Raw genomic sequence first — 25493 nt, 5'->3', positions numbered from 1 at the left:
CGTCTGTCCCCCAGTGAACTGGCTGGACCACGGCCGCACCCTGAGGGAGCAGGGCGTGGAGGAGACCGAGATGCTGCTGCTCCGCAGGAAGTTCTTCTACTCGGACCAGAACGTGGACTCCAGAGACCCCGTCCAGCTCAACCTGCTCTACGTACAGGTGGGGGGATGGGGGGATGGGGGAGGGGAGGGGCTGACGGCTGGTTCTGGTGTGTGACGGCTGTTTCTGGTGTGTGTCCAGGCCCGGGACGACATCCTGAACGGCTCGCACCCCGTCTCCTTCGATAAGGCCTGTGACTTTGCGGGTTATCAGTGCCAGATTCAGTTCGGCGACCACAACGAGTCCAAACACAAGTCCGGGTTCTTAGAGTGAGTACCGGCCGCTCCTCCTCATCAGTGAAAATAAACCCTGACGCTCGGTCGTTCACCGTGGAACCGTCTCCTCCTCAGTCTGAAGGAGTTCCTTCCCAAAGAGTACATCAAGCACAAAGGGGAGAAGAGGATCTTCCAGGTGAGCAGAGGGTCCTGAACCAGGACCATGAGGGAGGAGGGTCCTCCCACGCTGAGCCTCAGCGAGGGGAGCTGTTCCCTGCAGTGGACCTCCCCCCCCTCAGGATGTTTCTCTCTCTCTGCAGGCTCACAAAAACTGCCAGAACATGACGGAGATCGAGGCCAAGGTCAGCTACGTGAAGCTGGCCCGGTCTCTGAAGACCTACGGAGTGTCCTTCTTCCTGGTCAAGGTGAGGACCGGTCCGTCCCCCGTCCCCGCTGTAGCCTGGTGGTTCACTGCATTATGTGAGCAGCGGGGATGGGCTCAGATATCAAAACAGGAACGTTGATGAGGAATTCCACTGAAGTAGAATACAGACTGCACGGCATGTTTCATTTCACCGTGGTGGACGATGGCCGAATTTCTTCTATGTTGAAGATGTGTGCAGTCTGTAACGGGAAAAAATGGCGTTAGAGCCTTTACAGAAATTGATATAATTTTAGGCAAATCAAGGAAACGGCGATGAGATGTCTGAGCGTGGTTTTGTTCTTCCGCCGCTCGCAGGAGAAGATGAAGGGGAAGAACAAGCTGGTGCCTCGTCTGCTCGGCATCACCAAGGAGAGCGTGATGAGGGTGGACGAGAGGAGCAAGGAGGTGATTCAGGAGTGGAACCTGACCAACATCAAGCGCTGGGCGGCGTCCCCCAAGAGCTTCACCCTGGTGAGTTCCTGCCGGAGCGGCGGGAGCGGCTGGAGAGCCCGGTAAACGGCTGATTTGTGCTCCTGGCCTCAGAATGAAAACACTCCTCGTGTTATCTCTGTTCACACATCTACGGCAGCGTTTCCGTTCAGGCAGGATTAATGGAGAGAGCGTGTCAGAGGCGCAGCAGCCCTGATTTATTCTGCTTTATCTGAGAGTCAGACGAGGTCTGAGGAGGTTTGTTTAACATCGACGCCGTTAGATGGATGATTTAACCTCTCAGCCGTGTTCTGACTAACATTTCTTCTTCTTAAATAGCCTCACTGTCGTCTATGCATTCTTAAATAGTTAAATTTTTGTCCTCCTGGTGTTTTGACAGTACAGTGTCTACGATTATTTAAACCTGATCCCAGCCTGGTCAGTGCGGCAGTACAGCTGTCGGCCACCAGGCGGCGCCTGGACACAAAAGTTCTAGAAGTCCCAAAGAGGCCTTGTCTCAAAGTTCAGCTCTGAAACTCAGCGATGCAGTGAGAGAGAGGTGTGTGTCGCTGTCTCCAACGCCGGGCGTCCTGTGCTCTGCCTGCAGGACTTCGGGGACTACCAGGACGGCTACTACTCGGTGCAGACCACGGAGGGCGAGCAGATCGCGCAGCTCATCGCCGGATACATCGACATCATCCTGAAGAAGGTCTGCCGGTCCGGACCCGGCTGTCCGGTCTCGCCTGCTGTGCTTTCTGCTCTGCGTCACCCATAATTCTCTACTTCTCTGAGTGTTTTCATTGATAACGGTGATGATAATGTAATCTATTACCACACAAAAATACCTTTATTTCTGTCTTCCAATAGAAAAAGAGCAAAGACCACTTCGGCCTGGAGGGAGATGAAGAGTCCACCATGCTGGAGGACTCCGTGTCTCCTAAAAAGTAAGTGTGTGTGTGTGTGTGTGTGTGTGTGTGTGTGTGTGTGTGTGTGTGTGTGTGTGTGTGTGTGTGTGTGTGTGTGCGGTCCGCTCTGTTGTGTCGCTCTATCGGTGTGTTTAACAGCGTCTGATTGGCCGGCGGCCTCGCAGGTCCACGGTGCTGCAGCAGCAGTTCAACAAGGTGGGCAAGGTGGAGACGGGCTCGGTGGCGCTGCCGGCCATCATGCGGCCCGGCGCCGGCGGCCCCGAGAGCTTCCAGATGGGCTCCATGCCCCAGGCCAAGCAGCACATCACCACGGGGCAGATGCACCGCGGACACATGCCCCCGCTGGTAACGGCTCCGGCAACACACACACACCTCAACACACACACACACACACACACACATTCACTGTAACAGGTGAGTTAACGTTCTCTTCCTGTGTTCAGACGTCGGCCCAGCAGGCGCTGACAGGAACCATCAACTCCAGCATGCAGGCGGTCCAGGCCGCCCAGGCGTCTCTGGACGACTTCGACACGCTGCCTCCTCTGGGAACCGACGCGGTGAGTACGCCGTCCTCCCCGCCGCCGGACGTCTGTCCCGCTGTCCGTCCCACGCCTCTGAGAACTCTGCTCCTCTGTCTTCGTTACAGGCGTCCCAGGCCTGGCGCAAGAACAAGATGGACGAGTCCAAGCATGAGATCCACTCCCAGGTGGACGCCATCACGGCGGGCACGGCCTCCATGGTCAACCTCACCGCAGGTGTGTGCTGAGCGCCGTCCTCTGCTCCGCCTCCCGCCGCCGGAGCCTTCATCGTGGAGGGCTGTTCGTTGGTGCGTCAGTTTGACCGAGAGCGTTTCCGCCGTCCGTCCTCAGGCGACCCGGCGGAGACGGACTACACCGCCGTGGGCTGCGCCGTCACCACCATCTCCTCCAACCTGACGGAGATGTCCAAGGGCGTCAAGCTGCTGGCGGCCCTCATGGAGGACGAGGGCGGCAACGGCCAGCAGCTGCTGGGCGCCGCCAAGAACCTGGCCTGCGCCGTGTCCGACATGCTGAAGACGGCGCAGCCGGCCAACACCGAGGTAAGGCCCCGCCCCCTCCGCCCCCTCTGCCCCCTCCGCCGCCTCTGCCGCCGCTCCGCCACACCTGAGTGTGTGTGTTTGTGTCCAGCCTCGGCAGAACCTGCTGCAGGCCGCGGGGAACGTGGCCAGGCCAGCGGCGAGCTGCTGTCCCACATCGGAGAGACCGACACCGACCCCCAGTTCCAGGTGAGTCCCTCCACCCTCCATCAGCCGCTGACCGTTGGTTTTGTGTGTGTGTGTGTGTGTGTGTGTGTCGGTGTGTTTCCTCTACTTGACGTCTGCGTTTGACAGTTTGTAGGTAGAGGATCTTTCAGGACTGCCAGAGGGAGAGTCCTCTCTTATGGTCAAATCCTGGTAAAGAAAGTCTTCCTAAGGGGAACGTTCTCTCTGTCTCTGTCTCTGTCTCTCTCTCTCTCTCTCTCTCTCTCTCTCTCTCTCTCTCTCTCTCTCTCTCTCTCTCTCTCTCTCTCTCCTCTCTCTCTCTCTCTCCGTCTCCTCTCTCTCTCTCTCTCTCTCTCTCTCTCTCTCTCTGCTCTCGTCTCTCCTCTCTCCAATGCTCCTCTCCTCCCCTCTCTCTCTTCTCTCCCTCTCTCTCTGTCTCTCTCTCTCTCCGTCTTTCTTTGTTTAAAGTCAATCAGTGAACCATATCGGTGACCTTGTTTCACCAAAGCTTCAGGACGATGATTAACCGCCGTTCGATCTTTTCAGAATCGATGACAATCAGAGGTCTGTTCTTTTCCGTTCTACATGCTGATTATTAAAAAGTGGGAAATTGTCATGAGGTTCGATCTGGAAATCATGGAGGAATCAAGAGTTCTCTCTGCTGAAACCGTGGGGAATCCTCCTGAGTGGAATCGTTGTTTTTACATCCGGTGATCTCGGCTCGGGTCTGATTCTTCTCTCCAGGATTAATTTCGTCTTTCCGTCTCCATCGTGTGAATCAGCTGTGAGTCTGTCGTTGTTGTCCGGAGCGCTGCCGGAGCGGCGGTTCTCACCCTCTCGCCGTCTCGCCGTCCCCGTTGCAGGACATGCTGATGCAGCTGGCCAAAGCCGTGGCCAACGCCGCCGCCGCTCTGGTGCTCAAAGCCAAGAACGTGGCCCAGAAGGCCGAGGACTCGGCGCAGCAGAACCGGGTCATCGCGGCGGCCACGCAGTGCGCCCTGTCCACGTCCCAGCTGGTGGCCTGCACCAGGGTGAGTTCCGCCGCCGCCGCCCGCCGCCGCCGCTCTGCCCTGTAATCTCACGGCCGCCCGTCTCCCCAGGTGGTGGCGCCGACCATCAGCTCGCCGGTGTGCCAGGAGCAGCTGATCGAGGCGGGCAAGCTGGTGGCCAAGTCGGTGGAGGGCTGCGTGGAGGCGTCGCAGGGCGCCACCGGCGACGAGGCGCTGCTGAAGCAGGTGGGCGTGGCCGCCACCGGCGTCACCCAGGCCCTCAACGAGCTGCTGCAGCACATCAAGCAGTACGCCAGCGGCGGCCACCCCATCGGGCGCCACGGCGAGGCCACCGACCGCATCCTGGACGTGACCGACAACATCTTCAGCTCCATGGGAGATGCCGGTGAGGCGGGGACGCGGCGTGAACGCGCTGTTACTGCTGTCGTCGCTCCGTTCGGTGGCTGACTCGCCCTGCGGCGCCCCCTACAGGTGAGATGGTCCGTCAGGCCCGCATCCTGGCCCAGGCCACCTCCGACCTGGTCAACGCCATCAAGATGGACGCCGAGGGGGAGTCGGACCTGGAGAACTCGCGCAAGCTGCTGTCCGCCGCCAAGCTGCTGGCCGACGCCACCGCCAAGATGGTGGAGGCCGCCAAGGTTTGGCGTTTCCCGCCGCCGGCAGAGGTCGCACGCCGCCTCGGCGGCGGTGGTAACGTGAGGGAGTCTCTCCTCAGGGCGCCGCGGCGAACCCCGACAGCGAGGAGCAGCAGCAGAAGCTGCGGGAGGCGGCCGAGGGACTGCGGATGGCCACCAACGCCGCCGCCCAGAACGCCATCAAGAAGCGGCTGGTCAACAAGCTGGAGGTGAGGACCGACCCGGCCCAGGAGGAGTCTGGGAAGGAAACGCGTCCAGATGTTCCTCTGCAGGACTAAACGCCTCCTCCACTCCCCCTCCTGGCAGAATGCAGCCAAGCAGGCGGCGGCCGCCGCCACGCAGACCATCGCCGCCGCTCAGCACGCCGCCTCCTCCAACAGGAACCAGGCGGCGCAGCAGCAGCTGGTCCAGAGCTGCAAGGTAACGCCGCACACACACACACCGACACGCCACACACACACACCACGTGAAGCTGCTGGCCTCACGTGGTGTGTGTTTTGTGTGTGTGTGAGCAGGTGGTGGCAGAGCAGATCCCTCAGCTGGTCCAGGGCGTTCGGGGCAGCCAGTCTCAGCCCGACAGTCCCAGCGCTCAGCTGGCCCTCATCAGCGCCAGCCAGAACTTCCTGCAGGTGAGCGGCGAGCGCGGGGGGGACACGGGTCCAAACCTGGACAGACACACAGTCTGAACCAAGGAGGAAGTCTGTCACAAGTCCTTTATTCAACCAGGTTCATCATCAAGAACTAATTTTTAATTCCAGTGCTGATGGGAGTTCTTTGACTGAGAGAAAGAGACGGGCTCAAAGAGAATATCAACAAATAAAGTCTGCAAATATAAAAATCACTCAGAAGTAAAGTCTCCAGGTGGAAAAGTAGAATATTTTAACCTGTGATCTTATTCTAATATTGAAATATTTTACAAAACTTAAGGCATATGAAGAACAAAACAGAAAATATTTCAGTTTCTGTGGAATTAATCCAAGTTTCATCTTCATGAAATTATAGATTTATATAATTCTGGAAAAAGATTCTCGGTTCTTTTAAATGTATCTTATGATGTGTCTGTACTGATGTTTTTTGTCAGCAAAGTTTTTTATTGAGCATTTCTCATGGTGCAAAACAGTGCGTACAATTTACACGATGCTCAGATATTTTAGTGAAATGAAAAGGAAAAAGAGAACACACAGAAACAGAACCTTCACGAACAGTGTGGAGATCACAAATCCTCAGTGGAAACAAGATACAAGATACATCTGTGTGATTGAATAGTTAAAACTGAATGTCTGTGGTGAGTGGAGTCGCTGACCGCCCTTCCTCCTCCTCCTCCTCTTCCTCTTCCTCCTCCTCCCCCTCCTCTTCCTCCTCCTCCTCCTCCTCCTCCTCGCCCTCCTCTTCCTCCTCCTCCTCCTCCTCCTCCTCCTCGCCCTCCTCTTCCTCCTCCTCCTCCTCCTCTCCTCCTCCCCCTCCTCTTCCTCCTCCTCCTCCTCCTCCTCCTCCTCCTCTTCCTCTTCCTCCTCCTCCCCCTCCTCTTCCTCCTCCTCCTCCTCCTCGCCCTCCTCTTCCTCCTCCTCCTCCTCCTCCTCCTCCTCGCCCTCCTCTTCCTCCTCCTCCTCCTCCTCCTCCTCCTCCTCGCCCTCCTCTTCCTCCTCCTCCTCCTCCTCCTCCTCCTCCCCCTCCTCTTCCTCCTCCTCCTCCTCCTCCTCCTCCTCCTCTTCCTCTTCCTCCTCCTCCCCCTCCTCTTCCTCCTCCTCCTCCTCCTCGCCCTCCTCTTCCTCCTCCTCCCCCTCCTCTTCCTCCTCCCCCTCCTCCTCCTCCTCCTCCTCCTCCTCCTCCTCCTCTGCAGCCCGGGGCCAAGATGGTCACGGCCTCCAAGGCCACGGTTCCCACCATCGGCGACCAGGCTTCAGCCATGCAGCTCAGCCAGTGTGCCAAGAACCTGGCCAGCGCGCTGGCCGAGCTGCGCACCGCCTCGCAGAAGGTACTGTGTTCGAGTCCCGCCGCTCGCCTGTCCGTCCCCAGCAGGGTCCATGCTCTTGATTGATCTTTCCAGTAGTCACGGTGTAGATATGTTGTAGTTTCCAGCTTCCTGCTCTGAAACGTTGAGTGAAGGGATTATGGACGTCAGCTGAAGTGAAACATTGTGTGTGTTTGTGTGTGTGTGCGCGCACGCGGACGTGCACGTGCAGGCTCAGGAAGCGTGTGGTCCTCTGGAGATAGACAACGCTCTGTCCATGGTCCGGGACCTGGAGAAGGACATGAAGGAGGCCAAGGTGTCTGCGGAGGAGGGCAAACTGAAGCCGCTGCCAGGAGAGACTGTGAGAGACACACACACACACACACACACACACACACACACCTCTCCCCGGATTGCTTCCTCACCCCCTCCTCCTCGCGTTGTGCAGCTGGAGAAGTGCTGCCAGGACCTGGGCACCAGCACCAAGGCCGTGAGCTCCGCCATCGCCCAGCTGCTGAGCGAAGCCACGCAGGGAAACGAGAACTACACAGGTCAGCGCCGCAGGACGGCGTCCCGCCGCCACAAACATGTGGAACATCTGGACCGCTTCGGGAATTGGCGGCTCAGCAGGTTCCGACAGACGCCGGGTGACTCTGGTCTCTTTGTTTGGAAGGCATGGCGGCCCGGGACGTGGCCCAGGCCCTCAAGTCCCTGGCCTCGGCCGCCAGGGGCGTGGCCGCCACCACGGACGACGCGGCGGCCCGCGGCGCCATGCTGGACTGCGCCGGGGACGTCATGGACAAGTCGGGCAACCTGATCGAGGAGACCAAGCGGGCCATCGCCAAGCCGGGAGACGCCGAGAGCCAGCAGAGGCTCGCCCAGGTGGGGCGGAGCTCCAGCGCCACGCCGCACACGCATGGCGAGAGTTCACCATGTTTAGTAGCTCACAAGAGAATGTTTTAGATTTTCACTACAGACGAAGTGAGACTTCAGTCCCACAGTGGAGGAAAAAATAAACTCTGATACCAGGATGAAATATTTATTATATATGTGATATTTATATTTTTGTGTGTTTCTGTGTGTGTGTGTGTGTGTGTGTGTGTGTGCAGGTGGCTAAGGCCGTGTCTCAGGCCCTGAACAGGTGTGTGAACTGCCTTCCTGGCCAGAGAGACGTGGACAACGCCATCCGCACCGTGGGCGAAGCCAGCAAGGCTCTGCTGGCCGATTCTGTGAGTCCCGCCGTCCCTCCGTCCCTCCGTCCCTCCGTCCCTCCGTCCCTCCGTCCCTCTGTCCCTCCGTCCCTCCGTCCCTCCGTCCCTCCGTCCCTCCGTCCCTCCGTCCCTCCGTCCCTCCGTCCCTCCGTCCCTCCGTCCCTCCGTCCCTCCGTCCCTCTGTCCCTCCGTCCCTCCGTCCCTCCGTCCCTCTGTCCCTCCGTCCCTCCGTCCCTCCGTCCCTCCGTCCCTCCGTCCCTCCGTCCCTCCGTCCCTCCGTCCCTCCGTCCCTCCGTCCCTCCGTCCCTCCGTCCCTCTGTCCCTCCGTCCCTCCGTCCCTCTGTCCCTCTGTCCCTCCGTCCCTCTGTCCCTCCGTCCCTCCGTCCCTCCGTCCCTCTGTCCCTCCGTCCCTCCGTCCCTCCGTCCCTCTGTCCCTCCGTCCCTCCGTCCCGCCCCCTGTCCCCCGCCGTCTCCTTCTCCACGCCGCTCCGGTGGTGACGTGTGTCCCTGCGCCGCTCTAGTTCCCGTCCAGTGGGCGGAGCTTCCAGGAGGTCCAGTCCCAGCTCAACGAGGTGGCGGCGGGCCTGAACCAGTCGGCCAACGAGGTGGTCCAGGCGTCCAGGGGGACCACCCAGGACCTGGCCAGGGCCACCAGCAAGTTCGGACAGGACTTCAGCAACTTCCTGGAGGCCGGGGTGGACATGGCGGGAACGTCCCAGGTCGGTGCGGTCGGGTCCGCGACGCCGGCAGAGTCACGTGGGACAGTCTCTGAGTGATGTGTAACTGTGTCCTCCAGTCCAAAGAGGACCAGACTCAGGTGGTGTCCAACCTGAAGACCATCTCCATGTCATCAAGCAAGCTGCTCCTGGCAGCCAAGGCCCTGTCCACCGACCCCAGCTCCCCGAACCTGAAGAACCAGCTGGCCGCCGCTGCTCGGTAACCTCCTCCTCCTCCTCCTCCTCCTCTTCCTCCTCCTCCTCCTCCTATTCCTCCTCCTCCTCCTCCTCCTCCTCCTCCTCCTCCTCTTCCTCCTCCTCCTCCTCCTCCTCCTCCTCCTCCTGTCTGTCTCTTCCTCACCCGGCCTGTTGTGTCTGCAGGGCGGTCACGGACAGCATCAACCAGCTGATCACCATGTGCACTCAGCAGGCTCCGGGCCAGAAGGAGTGTGACAACGCTCTGAGAGAGCTGGAGGTGATCTCACCACGCCGCTGCACAAACTCCTTCTCTCTCTGTTGTTTAGTTTTCGGGTTAATCCTGAAAAAGTTTCTCCACATGGTCATTTGGACCTTGAATCGTTCAGCGTTCATGGTTCATGTGTTCTTGTAATGTGAATGTTGCTCAGTGAGAGCATCGATCGTCCCTCAAGAACGGTTCTAACGCTTTCTTGAACCTGCAGTCGGTGAGGGGGATGCTGGAGAACCCGACAGAGGCCGTGAGCGAGCTCTCCTACTTCGACTGCATCGACAGCGTCATGGAGAACTCCAAGGTAGGACTGCCGGAGCCTCTGCGCCCCCGCCGGAGGCCAGCACGGAGTCGTTTAGTTGAAACACACTTTTTTTGGCTGAATTCAGTGTAAGTGTAGAACAGATGAGTAAAGTGTGTTTAAAAAAAAAAAAAAAAAAAAGCTTAAATGGTTAAAAAAATGGTGTGAGTGTGTATGAGTGTGTGTGAAGAGACTGAACCCTCGTGGTTTCTGCTCAACAGATCCTTGGAGAGTCGATGGCGGGAATTTCCCACAATGCCAAGAACTCCAACCTGCCGGAGTTCGGCGACTCGGTCAGCAGCGGCTCCAAGGCGCTGTGCGGCCTGACCGAGGCCGCTGCTCAGGTGAGCAAAGGCCTTGCTTCGTCTTCAACCTGCCGCGCTCACACAGTGACCTCTGACCTCTGACCTCTTGCTGTCCCCCAGGGGGCGTATCTGGTCGGCGTGTCGGATCCCAACAGCTCCGCGGGGCAGAAGGGTCTGGTGGACCCGGCTCAGTTTGCCCGGGCCAACCAGTCCATCCAGATGGCGTGCCAGAACCTGGTGGACCCCGCCTGCACCCAGTCCCAGGTGCCAGCTTTTCGCCGCCGCCCGGCTGGCGTTGGCCCCGCCCCCTCGTCTGCAGGCGGTTAATATCAGCCGTGTGTCTGCTCAGGTGCTCTCGGCGGCGACCATCGTGGCCAAACACACCTCGGCGCTGTGCAACGCCTGCCGCCTGGCCTCGTCCAAGACGCCCAACGCCGTCGCCAAGAGGCAGTTCGTCCAGTCCGCCAAGGAGGTGGCCAACACCACCGCCAACCTGGTCAAGTCCATCAAGGTGAGCAAACCCCTCAGCGAGCTGCTGTAGGAAGGTCATTTAGGTTCGCATTATGAAAAAAGAGACGTGCAGACACGCAGCTGTTTTCTATCCCGGTTCTTTCCTCTCCGCAGGCTTTAGACGGAGCCTTTAACCAGGAGAACCGGGAGAAGTGTCGGGCCGCCACCGGCCCTCTGATCGAAGCCGTGGACAACCTGACGGCGTTCGCCTCCAACCCGGAGTTCGCCAGCATCCCCGCTCAGATCAGCCCGGAGGTTTGTTCCGTGTGACCAGACCGGCGTCCGGGTTCCTGGTTTGTGACCTCTGCGTTCACCCCCCCCCTCAGGGCCGCGCCGCCATGGAGCCCATCGTGGTGGCAGCTAAAACCATGCTGGAGAGCTCCACCGGCCTGATCCAGACCGCCCGGTCCCTGGCCGTCAACCCCAAAGACCCGCCCAAGTGGTCGGTGCTGGCCGGACACTCCCGGACCGTGTCCGACTCCATCAAGAAGCTCATCACCAACATGAGGTACGAGAAGACGCTCTACTTTCCTCAGCAGCTGCCCTTGGTCCTGAACTGCAGCTCCAGCTGTCGCTTTCATTACTGAATGACTCGCCCAGATGTCGGTGGACTGTCATCTGAGCGCCGTGGTGTTTCCTGTGTGTGCAGAGAAAAAGCTCCCGGTCAGAGAGAGTGTGACGACGCCATCGAGGTGCTGAACGGCTGTATCCGCGAGGTTGACCAGGCCTCGCTGGCTGCCATCAGCCAGCAGCTGACACCCAGAGAGGACATCTCCATGGAGGTAAACACAAATGAACACATGAGATATGAAATGTATCGCCGTGCCCGGAGACCCAAATTCTATGGTTCTTTACGCTGTGTATCCTCTGATCATTCAGTGGGATCTCTGTGATTTTAAGTGTGTGTGTGTGTGTGTGTGTGTTACAGACTCTCCATGAGCAGATGGCAGCCTCCGTGCATGAGATCAGTAACCTGATCGACCCCGTGGCCGTGGCCGCTCGCTCCGAGGCCTCCCAGCTGGGACACAAGGTAAAGCGGCGCCGGCTCCTCCGCGGCGCCGTCTCGCCGTCTCGCCGGCGTCGTCCCCGTCCTCACGCTCTGCCCCGTCCGCCTCTGTGCAGGTGTCTCAGATGGCCAGCTACTTCGAACCCCTCATCATGGCAGCCATCGGCGCGGCCTCCAAAATCCTGAGCAGCCAGCAGCAGATGGCGGTGTTGGACCAGACGAAGACCCTGACCGAGTCGGCCCTGCAGATGCTCTACACCGCCAAGGAGGCCGGAGGAAACCCCAAGGTACTGAAGTGGCCCAGACTGGAGAGACCAGTCTGCTGATCACACCTCATCTGCTGGGAAGGTTCTTATTCTTCAGTTCAAGTCACAAGTTACCAAATATGATGATAAAATGTGGAGATTTTATTGAAGAACAGTTTCAAAAAAAGAAAAGCAAATAAGTAAAGTACAAAGTCAACAAAAAAATCTTGATTAATAGCTTCAGTTAGCTCTGAAAGACTCTGAAAGGTCAGATTAAAGCAGGTAATGAATCAGTGTTTAATGCTTTAACTGTCCGATTAACAAAAACCATGACTGTCAAAATAAAAGCCCATCACCAGTGATCTGCTGTTGACAACAATTTCATTTTGAAAACACATATTTCATATACATATATACAATCCTTAATTGAGCTTAAAACCCACTGCCTGCTGTGAATCAACTGGGTTTCGATTTAATTTATGCTTCACTTTCACTCCTTTGCTTTGATGGTTGACGTTGGTCTGCTGCTGAAATATCTTTGTCACTATTAGTGGAGATAAACCCCCCCCCCCCCCCCCCACACACACACACACACACACACACACACACACACACACACACACACACACACACACACACACACACACACACACACACACACACTCATGCTGGTTCTGGGCCGTCCCCTGGTCCTTCTGCGGTGCTGTCGGGGGGTGAAGTGGGTAAAGCGTCTCCCGGTCTGGTCTGCAGGCGGCGCACATGCAGGAGGCCCTGGAGGAGTCGGTGCAGATGATGAAGGAGGCGGTGGACGACCTGGGCGCCACCCTGGCCGAGGCGGCCAGCGCCGCCGGCGCCGTGGGCGGCATGGTGGACTCCATCAACGACGCCATCAACAAGATGGAGGACGCGCACACGCTGGAGCCCGAGGGCACCTTCGTGGACTACCAGACCACCATGGTCAAGACGGCCAAGGCCATCGCCGTCACCGTGCAGGAGATGGTGAGACGTCGGACCTCACTCCTTCATAGCTTGGTGGACGTGTTTACCGGAGCCTTTCTTCATTCTGCCGTTTGTCCAGGTGACCAAATCCAACACCAACCCCGACGACCTGGGAGGCCTGGCCAACCAGCTGACCAACGAGTTTGGAAATCTGGCCGACGAGGCCAAATACGCAGCCGTAACCGCAGAGAACGACGAGGTAAAGACAAACGCTCGGTCGCCGTGGAAAGCGCGAGGCGTTGCGATGCTGACTCTCTGCCGTCACGTCCGTCTCCAGATCGGCTCCCACATCAAGAAGCAGGTGGGCGAGCTGGGCTTCAGCTGCACCGGCCTGGTGACCAAGGCCGGGGCGCTGCAGTGCAGCCCCAACGACTCCTTCACCAAGAAGGAGCTGATCGAGAGCGCCCGCAAAGTCTCAGAGAAGGTCAGAACACACACACATGCACACACACACTTGTACTTTAAGGTAATGTCACTGACTCAGTCATGAAGCGGCGCTCTTCTCCCGCAGGTGTCCCACGTGCTGGCGTCCCTTCAGGCGGGGAACCGCGGCACTCAGGCCTGCATCACGGCCGCCAGCGCCGTGTCGGGGATCATCGCCGACCTGGACACCACCATCATGTTCGCCACCGCCGGAACCCTGAACCGCGAGAACGCCGAGACCTTCGCCGACCACAGGTGCTCACACTGCGCTCACTGTCATGTGGAGGCCGGTCCGGAGCCTTCCTGGCAGAGATGACTGGAGAAAAGACAGTTTTACACATCGAAAGGAACTTTATGGACCTCAGTCTCACTGCTTTTTTTTCCAGAGAGTGTATCCTGAAGACCGCCAAGGCCCTGGTGGAGGACACCAAGCTGCTGGTGTCTGGCGCCGGGGCCAGCCAGGAGAAGCTGGCCCAGGCCGCCCAGTCCTCGGTGACCACCATCACCAAACTGGCAGACGTGGTCAAACTGGGAGCCGCCAGTCTGGGCGCCGAAGACCCCGAGACGCAGGTAGGATGGCGGGACTGCCGCCGCCGCCGCCGCCGCCATCTGTGGGCCGGCTCCCGGACCGAATCAGTGAAGCTCCGCCCTCTCCTCCCCTCCCCTCCGCCCTGCAGGTGGTCCTGATCAACGCGGTGAAGGACGTGGCCAAAGCTCTGGGGAACCTCATCAGCGCCACCAAGGCGGCGGCGGGAAAACCTCACGACGACCCCAGCATGCTGCAGCTCAAGAACTCCGCCAAGGTAGGAGGCCGCTCCTCCTTCGCAGGACGCAGGAAGTCTGGGAGCGTCAGCAGGGGTCGGAGCGTGAAGCGGGTCTGCTGTTCTGCAGGTGATGGTGACCAACGTGACGTCGCTCCTGAAGACCGTGAAGGCCGTGGAGGACGAAGCCACCAAGGGCACCCGCGCCCTGGAGGCCACCATCGAGCACATCAAGCAGGAGCTGGCCGTGAGTCCGCCTGAGTCCGCCTGAGTCCGCCGTCTTCTCCCCGTGCTCCGCCGCACGGAGCCGCCCTGCTGACCGGGTCCCGGTTCGACTCCCGCAGGTTTTCAGCAGCTCGGAGCCGCCGGCGAAGACGACCACGCCAGAGGAGTTCATTCGCATGACCAAAGGGATCACCATGGCGACGGCGAAGGCGGTGGCTGCCGGGAACTCGTGCCGTCAGGAAGACATCATCGCTACGGCCAACCTGAGCCGCAGAGCCATCGCCGACATGCTGCACTCCTGCAAGGTACGCCGGGGGCGCTTCGTCTCGGCGACCCTCTGGACAGGAAGTAGAGCTTCCAGACGTCTGGCGGTGGATGAAGTCCTCTGTTCTGACACGGACGCTTGTCCCTCCAGGAGGCCGCGTACCACCCGGAGGTCAACAGGGACGTGCAGATGAGAGCCCTGCGCTACGGGAACGAGTGTGCCACGGGATACCTGGGGCTGCTGGAGCACGTCCTGGTGGTAAGGCTTCAGCACTCAGCATGAGACCCGGAACCAGGAACCCAGAGAACCGGGAAGGTCGTCTCAGCCTTGGCTCACCTTGTTTCCAGCTGATACGTGAACTTAAACCTCAGAACGAAGCGGCTGATCTCCTCGCGCCGCCGCGGCTGTCAGCCCGTCTCTTTTGAGTCGTTTATAAACTTTACGAGCTGCTGGCGGTTTGTCAGCCGGTAAAAATACCTTCACAATGACCCCGCCGGTACCTGCTGACAGGTGGTGATGAGTGGAGCCTCGCTTCCTCTCAGGCTCCAACCCGTCTTAAATCACTCCTACGGCCTCTAATGTGTTTTCCTAGCTGTGACCTCTGACCCGCCGAGGTCTTTGACAACACGGTGTTTTCTACAGCACGACAGCTGCATGTTCTTCCTTCCACCGCTGGTCATTTGATCGCCTTTTCTCTGTCCTCTCTCCAACGCTCCATCTCTATTCTTTTAAACTTGTGGCTCACTGATGTCGGTGCAAGCCGGTGAGTACGCTGCATGGCGGACTCACACAGGTGTGTGTGAGGCTGTGTGTGAGGCTGTGTGTGTGGCTGCATTGTTTGATTGCTCCACTGAATGCACACAAACACTAAACAAGGCAGCAGCAGAGCATGTTGGATCCACATCAGTCATCCCAGAGGCAGAGGCTCGTCTGCTCCATGCATTAGCAGTGATCAGATATGCACACATCAGCCATAACAATATAACCAGGTGGAGTGGACTGTGACCTTTACCCCTTATTCATCTGTCAGCTGGTGGATTATCTGAGGCAGCAAGAGAACACTTGTCTTCAAAGTTGATTTATTATAAGCAGAAAAATAGATAATTGTGAGAATTTGAGCGAATTGTGATGCTTGATGCCTGTCAGAGCCTCTCCAGCAACATTTGTTTATGTGTTTACGAGGGACTTTGGCTTTACAGGCGGTTTACGGTTCGGCTTTCTGTATGTCAGGTAAATCAAACATGTCCATGTGTCGTACATCAGGTCTGTTCATGCACAGCAACGTCACTGACGTCAGGTTCAACACTCATATTGAAATAAAAGTCACTTCAAACATAGGTTTGAGTTGAGAAGGGAGGTTCACACACAAACAAAATGTTGACGACTGCTGTTCAAGTTTTTCACTTTACCCTTTACAGGCTGCGATGTGTGGAGGCCTGCTTTTCACACTGAACCTCCTCACTGCTCGTTCAGCTCGGAGTGTGGCATGCGCTCACCACACCGTGCTCTGTGTGTGTGTGTGTGTGTGTGTGTGTGTGTGTGTGTGTGTGTGTGTGTGTGTGTGTGTGGTGTGTGTGTGTGTGTGTGTGTGTGTGTGTGTGTGTGTGTGTGTGTGTGTGTGTGTGTGTGTGTGTGTGTGTGTGTGTGTGTGTGTGTGTGTGTGTGTGTGTGTGTGTGTGTGTGTGTGTGTGTGTGTGTGTGTGTGGGGCATCGGGCTGGCCTGCTGCATGCGTTCCTGTGCCGTTACATCCTCCTCTCTAACTCTAACATGGTGTTTCATGTGAATGGAGCGGAGGTGGGCGTTGGCTGGAGCCTGTTCACGTCCGGCAGCTGTCCCCCCCTCCTGACCCGAGGACAGCCTGAGGACGCCAGCTGAGAGCCTCATCTGAGCAGCCACTAATCCGACTGCTCAGCTCAGCCTCGATTGTCCCAGCAGCTCCGATCGGGGCCTCGCTCTTCATATTCAGCCTCGCCCTGGTCTCATTCTTCACACACCACGTGTCTGTTTACAGCTCAGAGATGAGAAGCTCGGAGTGTCAGGCTTTCAGCTTTCATATTGAGCAGTCTTTGTGTTTGCATAGCTTTTATTTGGATTTGTAGAAGAATAAAAAGTCCCAATTCCATTCTAAACTGACCATGTAAACGCCTGAAAACTTTAACTTTTCCGTTTATTCTCCTTTCGAAGCAGAATTTTATGATAATTAGACGCGACTTCATTCTGCTCGTTCTGCGCATGCTCCGTCTTGATGACGCAATTTTCCAAGATGGCGGCCCGCGATCCGCGTTAGACGATTTATTTAACGGCAGTTTTAGAAGAATTGGATATAATGAAGCGGGTGAATCGACTGGCGCTGAACAACGCGGACATTTTTCAAAGCTGTAGCGTCAAAGTTAATCGAGAAAGATAGACGAGAAAAACGCTGTTTACTTCCGGGAGATGTCTTTACGTCACGGCCGCCCCGTCCAATCAGAACGCTTCACAGACCCCGGCGTGAGAGAGGATGTAATCCTTTTTTCCCGTGTAAACACGACGCTCGTGAATATAATTGAATTACTTAATTCAGAATAAAATCAAATGGATTTATGTAGAATTTTTGACCAACAGATTTAGACTTGTGTAACATTGATGTTCAGGCTCCATTGAGTGAAGTGACGGAGCTCCTGTTCCTCCCTCCACAGATCATCCAGAAGCCCACTCACGATCTGAAGCAGCAGCTGGCCAACTACTCCAAGCGCGTGGCGGGCTCGGTGACGGAGCTCATCCAGGCTGCGGAGGCCATGAAAGGTACCCTGACCTCTGACCTCTGTCTGCTCCACAGCTCAGGACTCCTCTCTGCTGCTTGCTGTGGTAACAGCTTCCACATGTGTTTCTGGAATGGGGGGCTGGGGTCGAGGAAACAATTGGATCGGTGTTCAAAATTCAAAATGAAGTTGAACTAGCGTGAACTCCCGGCTGAAAGGGGTTTTATTTTTTTATTTGAGGCCTGAAAACATGAGGAGTGAGTCTCAGATCTTCAGGGTGCAGCAGCAGATGTTTTGTTCTCCTTTGAGGATCTGAGACGACTGGAAGCTTTACGAAGTGCCGATTCTGTCTGTCCCCATCAGAAACTCCAGACGAGCCTTCAGACTGACTGCGGCTCTTATTTACAGCTCTGAATGCAAATGAGGCCTGGCAGTAATTCGAGGCGGGATTAGTGAGCGGGCTCCTCCGGGCTCCTCCAGTTTCACACAGCTCTGTTCTGGGATCGCCCTCCTCGGGCCGAGTTACATTAAACTCAGGGCCGTTCTGTGAAGGTCGTCCTGCGAGCTTTCTGCGGCGCTGTCGGTGTGCCAGCTGAGAGCCAGAGGAGCCTTACGGAGGAGACTCAGCCAGGAACCTGTGGAAGTAGATTAAAACATTTGTTAGAAAAATAAAACAAAAAGATGGAATCAGACGCAGAAAGCAGATCCTCCAGCATGTCAGCAGTTCCAGGCGGCGGCGGCCCGTTTCATCAAGATCATTCACAGTAACACAAGTTCAGTGTGGTTCCTCTGCCCTCCAGCATGTGCGATATGCGCTTCAGCGACAGGTTTGCTTCCTTCACGACTTTCACGGACTTAAAGGATCCGTTACTCTGTCCTCCCACAGCCGAGTCAGCAGAATGAGAGACTCTCCGCGGGCCAGAATCCGGCCGCCGGGCAAGCAGGGCCGTCCCAGAATGTGCCCGTCTCAGCCCGTCCTCTGTGTGTGCCGCAGGTACGGAGTGGGTGGACCCCGAGGACCCCACCGTCATCGCCGAGAACGAGCTGCTGGGAGCGGCCGCCGCCATCGAAGCCGCCGCCAAGAAGCTGGAGCAGCTGAGGCCCCGGACCAAACCCAAGGTCAGAGGGCTCCTTCCAGAGGGCGGGCGGCGGCGGCGGGCTTGTTGACCCCGGCGGCGTGGGGTCAGGCTCAGTGTGTGTCCTGCGGCCCCTCGCCGCTGTCGGCCCCCCGGCGGGATGAGTGACGGCCTCTGCTCTGATTTCAGTTTTCCTCCCTTCAGAGTTATTCTGAGCCTTTCCTTCGCCGTCACTTTCTTTGTCCCAGCATGCCTTTGTGTTGCCCCCCCCTCCCCCCCACGTCGGGTGTTTACGGCTGTTGGTTTTCCTCTCTTGTAAACAGGAAGCAGACGAGAGCCTGAACTTCGAGGAGCAGATTCTGGAAGCGGCCAAGTCCATCGCAGCGGCCACCAGCGCTCTGGTCAAAGCCGCCTCCGCCGCGCAGAGAGAGCTGGTGGCTCAAGGGAAGGTACGGCAGCCGGGGGACATCTCAGTGTCAAAAAACACCTCAAGAAAGGGTCATCCCTCCATCCTCCCTCCGTCATCCCTCCATCATCCCTCCATCCCTCCTCCCTGTACTGGGGTCTTCTCAGTGGAATCACTCTGAGCTGGTTGTCTTCCTCCCTCAGGTCGGAGCGATCCCGGCCAATGCGGTGGATGATGGACAGTGGTCCCAGGGACTCATTTCAGCGGTGAGTCCCCCCCTCCACCCCCTCCGCCCCCCCACTCCGCCCCGGTGCTGAACGCCGGTGCCGTTCTCCCCTCAGGCTCGGATGGTCGCGGCCGCCACCAACAACCTGTGCGAAGCGGCCAACTCGGCCGTGCAGGGCCACGCCAGCGAGGAGAAGCTCATCTCCTCCGCCAAGCAGGTGGCGGCGTCCACGGCGCAGCTGCTGGTGGCCTGCAAGGTGAAGGCGGACCAGGACTCCCAGACCATGAAGCGGCTCCAGGTGAGGCTGGTCCCGTCGGTTCAGAACGCCGCCGTCGGCGGCTCCACCGCACTCTTTATTGAACTGAGCCCGATCAGGAGGTCTGATGTTTCCTGGTATTGTCTGAGAACACTGAACAGCTGTTTTGCTCGCCGTCGGTGTGATTGGCCCCCGCTGCCAGATGTGGCTATTTTTAGCGCCTGTCCGGGGTTTCCTGCCCCTGCAGGGTGTTTCCATCAGCAGACGCTGACCGGCAGCCTTCTCTCATGTCCAGTCAAATCCAAAGCTCTTCTTCGGTTATAGTCTCACCTTTGTGAGGATCCAGTTTGGAGATTTATTGATCATTCGTTTTCTAGGAGCTCATGATTTTTTTTTTTTTTTTGAAATTTCATCTGATTTGTCGTCCATCTGAAGCACGCCGACCTGCTTCCTGTTCGAGACGCATGAAGACGCTCCCCGTCGACACATGTTGGAGGAAATGCTGCCGCTGGGAGGTTTTCCTCTGACCTTTATGTGAAACTGACGCCGCCTGCAGCGAGACATAACAGAGAGTACGAGAGTGTGCCGTCACCTGGTCCTCCCAGAAATACTGTGTTTGAGTGTGTGAGGCAGCGCAGCTCATGTTCTCCGATCCAATCAGCAGTGGCTTATCTCCTGCTCTTCTCGGCCTGCAGCTGCCGCCGCAGTAATTCCCGTACGTTTAACAATCCGGCCCGGTTCACCCGGGGCACCGGGAGCTGGAAACATTAGCCCCGCGCTATCATTACACCAGCAGCATGTGCTCGCTTCACTCTGCGGCGCGGGGCCGCCGTGGGCCGCCGTGGGCCCGGGGTGGGGGGGTTCTGGGTGGGCAGTCGGTTCCTGAAGAAGTTCCCAGTGAAGCGACGGTGGACTGGCCGCTCTGGACAGCAGCTCCTGACCTCCTGTCCAGAGGGGGTTTAGCGGGTTAGCATGCTGACGGATGTGATGAGGAGGAGCTGCAGCGTCAAACTGACCTGAAAGAGCTCATCTGATCAACTTCCTGTTCTGACAGGAAGTCTGTTCCTGCTGCCCAAGATGACTGAGGTCAAGGTTCAAGATGAGGCGACTGTTAGGTTTTCATTTATTGATCACTTTGATGGAGCACTGTGTGTGTGTGTGTGTGTGTGTGTGTGTGTGTGTGTGTGTGTGTGTGTGTGTGTGTGTGTGTGTGTGTGTGTGTGTGTGTGTGTGTGTGTGTGTGTGTGTGTGTGTGTGTGTGTGTGTGTGTGTGTGTGTGTGTGTGTGTGTGTGTGTGTGTGTGTGTGTGTGTGTGTGTGTGTGTGATCACCGAGACAGTAGAGCCAACAGAGACAAAGCAGCATGTGAAGACAGGAGCTGCAGCGTTGAAGAGTCAAAGTAGCGTTAATTAAGGGATGTAGGAGGCGACCGGTTGGGGGAGGAGGAGAGAGAGGAGGGAGGAGGCAGGTCTCTCGATCTGCTGCTCATCAGGCCCGGAGGCTCAAACTGCAGCCGGCCGCCTCCGTCTGAAGCTCACTGCCGTATTTCACCCCAACGTGAAGCAGCAGATCAGATCCAGCTTCCCTGTCAGCCCACAGAGCCGCAAAAGGACAAAGTCGGCCTCAGTGGGGGGGTGGGGGGGTGAGGGGGCTGGCTCCACTCCTACCTCTGCTTCCTTTTACAGAGATTCTCCCTCTCCGAGCAGGAATGAAGAAAACAAACCCCAGTGTTATGGTTTCCTCTCGGCGCTGCTGGAACGCCGCTTTCCCTTTTTCAGCGGTTCCTGGAAGCAGAGCGTCTGCTGCCGCTGGACGGACGTCCAAACGTCCAAACGTCCCCCGTCTCAGCAGCTTCAATCACTCTGACCGCTCCACACAGCTCACCGAGAACAGTGCAGGAGATCAACTGCTGATCCACTGTGTGTGTGTGTGTGTGTGTGTGTGTGTGTGTGTGTGTGTGTGTGTGTGTGTGTGTGTGTGTGTGTGTGTGTGTGTGTGTGTGTGTGTGTGTGTGTGTGTGTGTGTGTGTGTGTGTGTGTGTGTGTGTGTGTGTGTGTGTGTGTGTGTGTGTGTGTGTGTGTGTGTGTGTGTGTGTGTGTGTGTGTGTGTGTGTGTGTGTGTGTGTGTGTGTGCGTGTGCGTGCGTGTGTGTGCAGGCTGCTGGAAACGCGGTGAAGAGGGCCTCTGATAACCTGGTGAAGGCGGCTCAGAAAGCAGCCTTCGACGCTCAGGACGACCAGGCTGTGGTGGTGAAGAGCAAGATGGTGGGAGGCATCGCTCAGGTGAGTCCAACACACACACACACACACACACGTCCAGTTCAGCTGTTCACGTGCTTCGTTTTCACAGTTTGAATCTGAATATTAGGTTCGGTCAGCTTCACGGTAAAACTCCAGATGAGCAGGAAACACAGTGGCAGAGCTGGAGGGGCGAGTCAGAGATCCTGCTACAGAAAAGCCCCCGAAACTGATAACAGACAAACGACCACACTGACACGTCTGGTGGAGCGAATTGGATTGGTTCAGAATTGCTGATCTTTAGTCTTGGAATTTTTCAACAGTCATCTCAGATTTCTGAAGGAAGTGTCGACAGAAGTGTTTAGTTACTGATACACAATTATTTTTAGGTCACTTATACAGAGAAATACTCTACAGTTCTTAAAATTGTTATGTTAATGTAGGAAATCTGACTTTTTTTCTGAAAGAATTTAGTGGTTAAATTCAGAATTCCACTTTCATTAAAGGTCTAATACACGATTTTCTCAAAAAGACAAAGCCAAACGTCTGTTACTCACTTTTTGAACAACGCGCATGCTCCAGACCATCCGCCCGGCTCTCCTGCTTCTCCCAGGAAACGCGGAAGTGTACGAGCGCGATCTCCTCTTCTCCGGCGTGCACGGCTCTGTACAGTTTCTGCGATCCGCCTCGCTCATAAATAAAGCTTTTTTTTCCGAAACAGTTACAGTTTCATTATGTCAGACTCGCCATCGGTCAGTACTAGCTCAGAAGCTCACCGGCTACATAAACACTCTGAATGCGCAAAAGGGAGAAGCTGATTGGGCGCAAGCAGGGAGAACCGCCTTACGAAAGCAGCTCGTCAGAATGATTGACAAACAGACCCACCAATTATTTAGGTGATCCACCCGGAAATCAAAATGTTGTATTACACCTTTAAAGTTGGAACTTGAAAAAAAAAAGAAAAACCTGACTCTAATCTAAAACGAACTCTGTGACCCAGAGTGTTGCTGCTTTCGCCACACATAGGCCTGAATGCAGGAACCGTCCAGATGAGCCTCCTCAGCCTGAATGTTGGTGTGTTTGTCTCCTGGCTGTGGACAGACGGGAATGAGAAGCATCTCAGTTGCGTTAGCGCGCTAAATAAAGAGCTCACTACCGGAGCGTGAAGCCAGCGCAGCCTGATGTTACTGGGATGTGCAGGAAGAGCGGAATTAACCTGAACGGTTTGTGTCGCAGATCATCGCCGCCCAGGAGGAGATGCTGCGGAAAGAGCGGGAGCTGGACGAGGCCCGCAAGAAGCTGGCCATGATCCGGCAGCAGCAGTACAAGTTCCTGCCGTCCGAGCTGCGGGAGGACAGCCAGGAACAGTGAGAGAGTGTGTGTTCGTGAGAGTGTGTGTGCGCCGACACACTGGATCATGGGTCAGAGAGACGCCCGGCCTGCTCCCGCTCCGCTCAGCCCCGACCCCAAACACTCCTCCTCCTCCTCCTCCTCCTCCGCTCCTCTATTTAAGTGTCAGACGTATCGCCACGCTGACGGGTTGGAACACGCCGAGCGGCGCCCTGTATGCCTTTACTCCTATAGCAGCGTATCTTCTCACTATATATTTTGTTCTGCTCTCTTTGTCCGTCGTGTTGCGAGGCGTCCGGCTGCGTCTGAGAGGGACGAAGGCCGACGCTTTCAGAATGTACGGAATCTATGCAAACATTCTGTGTGTGTGTATGAGTGTGTATGAATGTGTGTGTGAGAGTGCGTCGGTGCATTTACAGGCGTATGAGATGTGTAACTTGTCACACTGTTAATCCGAGACAAGAACAACGAAATAAAATGTTGAGTTTTAATAGTTTAGTTTTGGAATAAAAAGGTATTTTTGCGTCAGAACAAATCAGACGGTCGGCGGGTTTCTCTGCTCGTCTGGACGGAGGCAGCGACAGTATTTGGGCCTGGGTTACTCTGTGTAATGATTGTGAAGCCATATATTTAATTTTTCAGGATCTGAAAGCGTTCTGCAGCGTTCTGCTCCGTGTCACTCCCGGTCGAGGGTAAATACTTGTGCTCGGTCTCCGTGACCGTACGATGAGTTTAGTCCAGGATCTGATTCGGCTTCAGCTTCCTCCCTGATCAGAACCTCTCCACTGCATTCACCACCAGCAACTCTGGCCGCCTAAATCACAGCTACCAGTAAAACGAGTTTGGCTATTTTAAATGTAACACAGCTAATAATGTAATGAAATACTAGAAAAACACAGTCATATTTACATTATTCCATTTTTATAATGCTACCAGCCAGTCATGTTTGTTTAAACTAAATTCTCACTTTATTCCATTATTAAAGCCCCCGAAGAGCTAAATAGTGAGTTATGGTGAGTCGTAACGTTGTCAGTCTTGTTAACATCTGTTGGGATTTTTTTTGGTAAGTTATGAAAGCTTTAAATGTGGATTTGGTAGGTTTTTATACTCGTATTCACCTCCTTTTTCTTCTACTCGGATCAAATCAGCCTGCAAGATGTAAAAGTGTGTTTCCTTCCTTTCCATGGCCACTGTCAGAGATTTATATTCAATAAAGCCAGTTTACAGAGAACCTGCTGCCTCCTTCTCTTTAATGTGTGTGAGGAGTGTGTGAAGCAGCTTTAGAAATGTGACGTGTGGAAGATAAACGTGTCCAGCAGTCTTCAGCTTCCAGAGGGAAGCAGGAAGGACCTGCAGCAGGCGGGGAGGCCGGCAGGTCAGCAACACCCCTGCAGCAAGATTCACTTCAAGTTCCAGGTGTTCACAATCAACACGTTGTAGTGTTTTAGGAGTGCAGTTCTGTATTGTTGGACCAAAAAAATTTAGCTCAAAAATTTGCTCTTAGCACGAAACTGCAAAAATTTAGAATATCCTGAAAAAGTAATTCATTCTGCGTGGAATGAATCTGGATCATATTAGAGTTTCACTTTATGATGGTCATCTCTGTATGAGAAGGGTGTGGCTTAATGCCAGCAACACCCTGGATCAGCTGTGCAGAATTATTAGGCAACTTCCTTTCCTTTGGCGAAATGGGTCAGAAGAGAGATTTGACAGACTCTGAAAAGTCAAAACTAGTGAGATGTCTTGCAGAGGGATGCAGCACTCTTAAAATCAGGGTCGCAAGAAACGTGTTGAATAAACAAGGTGCAAAATAGCCGTCTACGAACTGAAGAAAATCAAGCGTGAAGCTGCCAAGGTGCCACTTGCCAGCAGTTCTGCCATATTTCAGAGCAGCAGCGTCACTGGAGCGCCAAAAAGCACCAGGTGTGCCACATTCAGGGACACGGCCGAGGTGAGGACGGCTGGAAAACCACCAGAGCTCAACAAGACACACAAGATAAAACCTCCAGACTGGGCCAAGAAATGGAAGACTGGTTTTTCTCAGGTTTTCTGGACTGATGAAATGAGAGAGCGTCTTGATGGCCAGATGGAGGCCTGAGGCTGAGAGCTCCACTCCGACTCTGACCCAGCAGGGTGGAGGTGGGGTCTGGTCTGGGTCCTGGTCTGGGTCCTGGTCTGGGTCCTGGTCTGGGTCCTGGTCTGGGCTGGTATCATCAGAGAGGCGCTTGCGGGACCTTTTCGGGTCGAGGATGGAGTCCAGCTCAACTCCCAGTCCTACTGCCAGCTTCTGGAAGACACCTTCTTCAAGCAGTGGGACAGGAAGACGACAGCATCGCTAAAAAAAAACCCAGGATTTTCATGCAGGACAAAGCTCCATCACACACATCCCGGTCCTCCACTGTGTGGCCAGAAAAGGTCTAAAGGAAGAAAAAAATGAGGACCTGGCTCCTGGTTCTCCTGATGGTTCCCCATACAGAACCTGTGGCCCATCATCAAATGTGAGCTCTACAGGGAGGGAAACGGTCTGGGAGGCTGTGGGTGCTGCTGAACACATCAACACACTGACAGAATCTATGGACGGCAGCTTTTGAGTGTCCCCAGAAAGAGAGGTGGCTCTATTGGTCACTGATTTGTTTTTGTTTTGTTTCTGAATGCCAGAAATGTACAATTGTAAATTTTGAGTTGTTATATTGGTTTCCCTGGTGAAAATAAATCGGTGAAATGAGTATATGTTTGTTTTTTGTTAAGTCGCCTAATAATTCTGCACAGATTTTTGTTATGTAGAGATGTTGTCATCCCTCAGGAGGTACCTGTGGCACCGATGAGACACTGCAGGAGAAGA

At 55.8% G+C, this 25493-nt stretch overlaps 1 protein-coding gene across 1 annotated transcript in view; it reads left to right on the top strand.

The window, feature by feature from the left end:
• Positions 1-23882, top strand: part of tln1 (talin 1) — a 39693-nt gene extending 15811 nt beyond the window's left edge. The window contains 52 exon segments of the mRNA XM_030084234.1: positions 15-157; positions 239-366; positions 448-508; positions 633-737; positions 1052-1207; positions 1773-1874; positions 2033-2109; positions 2256-2436; positions 2535-2648; positions 2738-2846; positions 2961-3169; positions 3258-3288; positions 3291-3355; positions 4195-4362; positions 4432-4726; positions 4813-4979; positions 5057-5185; positions 5283-5396; positions 5492-5605; positions 6817-6951; positions 7160-7288; positions 7376-7478; positions 7601-7809; positions 8037-8156; positions 8660-8857; positions 8935-9074; positions 9236-9329; positions 9535-9624; positions 9843-9965; positions 10047-10190; positions 10276-10437; positions 10551-10691; positions 10763-10944; positions 11086-11218; positions 11365-11466; positions 11559-11729; positions 12438-12686; positions 12766-12885; positions 12964-13110; positions 13198-13364; positions 13496-13679; positions 13787-13912; positions 14001-14117; positions 14215-14400; positions 14511-14618; positions 17040-17145; positions 18097-18221; positions 18502-18627; positions 18788-18850; positions 18926-19108; positions 21221-21346; positions 22538-23882. Of these exon segments, the coding sequence (XP_029940094.1) occupies positions 15-157; positions 239-366; positions 448-508; positions 633-737; positions 1052-1207; positions 1773-1874; positions 2033-2109; positions 2256-2436; positions 2535-2648; positions 2738-2846; positions 2961-3169; positions 3258-3288; positions 3291-3355; positions 4195-4362; positions 4432-4726; positions 4813-4979; positions 5057-5185; positions 5283-5396; positions 5492-5605; positions 6817-6951; positions 7160-7288; positions 7376-7478; positions 7601-7809; positions 8037-8156; positions 8660-8857; positions 8935-9074; positions 9236-9329; positions 9535-9624; positions 9843-9965; positions 10047-10190; positions 10276-10437; positions 10551-10691; positions 10763-10944; positions 11086-11218; positions 11365-11466; positions 11559-11729; positions 12438-12686; positions 12766-12885; positions 12964-13110; positions 13198-13364; positions 13496-13679; positions 13787-13912; positions 14001-14117; positions 14215-14400; positions 14511-14618; positions 17040-17145; positions 18097-18221; positions 18502-18627; positions 18788-18850; positions 18926-19108; positions 21221-21346; positions 22538-22672 (7112 nt within the window). The 3' untranslated portion in view covers positions 22673-23882.
• The last annotated feature ends 1611 nt before the right edge of the window (positions 23883-25493 follow it).

This window comes from Salarias fasciatus (genome assembly GCF_902148845.1).
Source record: "Salarias fasciatus chromosome 7 unlocalized genomic scaffold, fSalaFa1.1 super_scaffold_4, whole genome shotgun sequence".
NCBI lineage: Eukaryota > Metazoa > Chordata > Actinopteri > Blenniiformes > Blenniidae > Salarias > Salarias fasciatus.
Note: the sequence above shows the minus strand (reverse complement) of the source record. Positions and strands in the feature narration are given on the sequence as shown.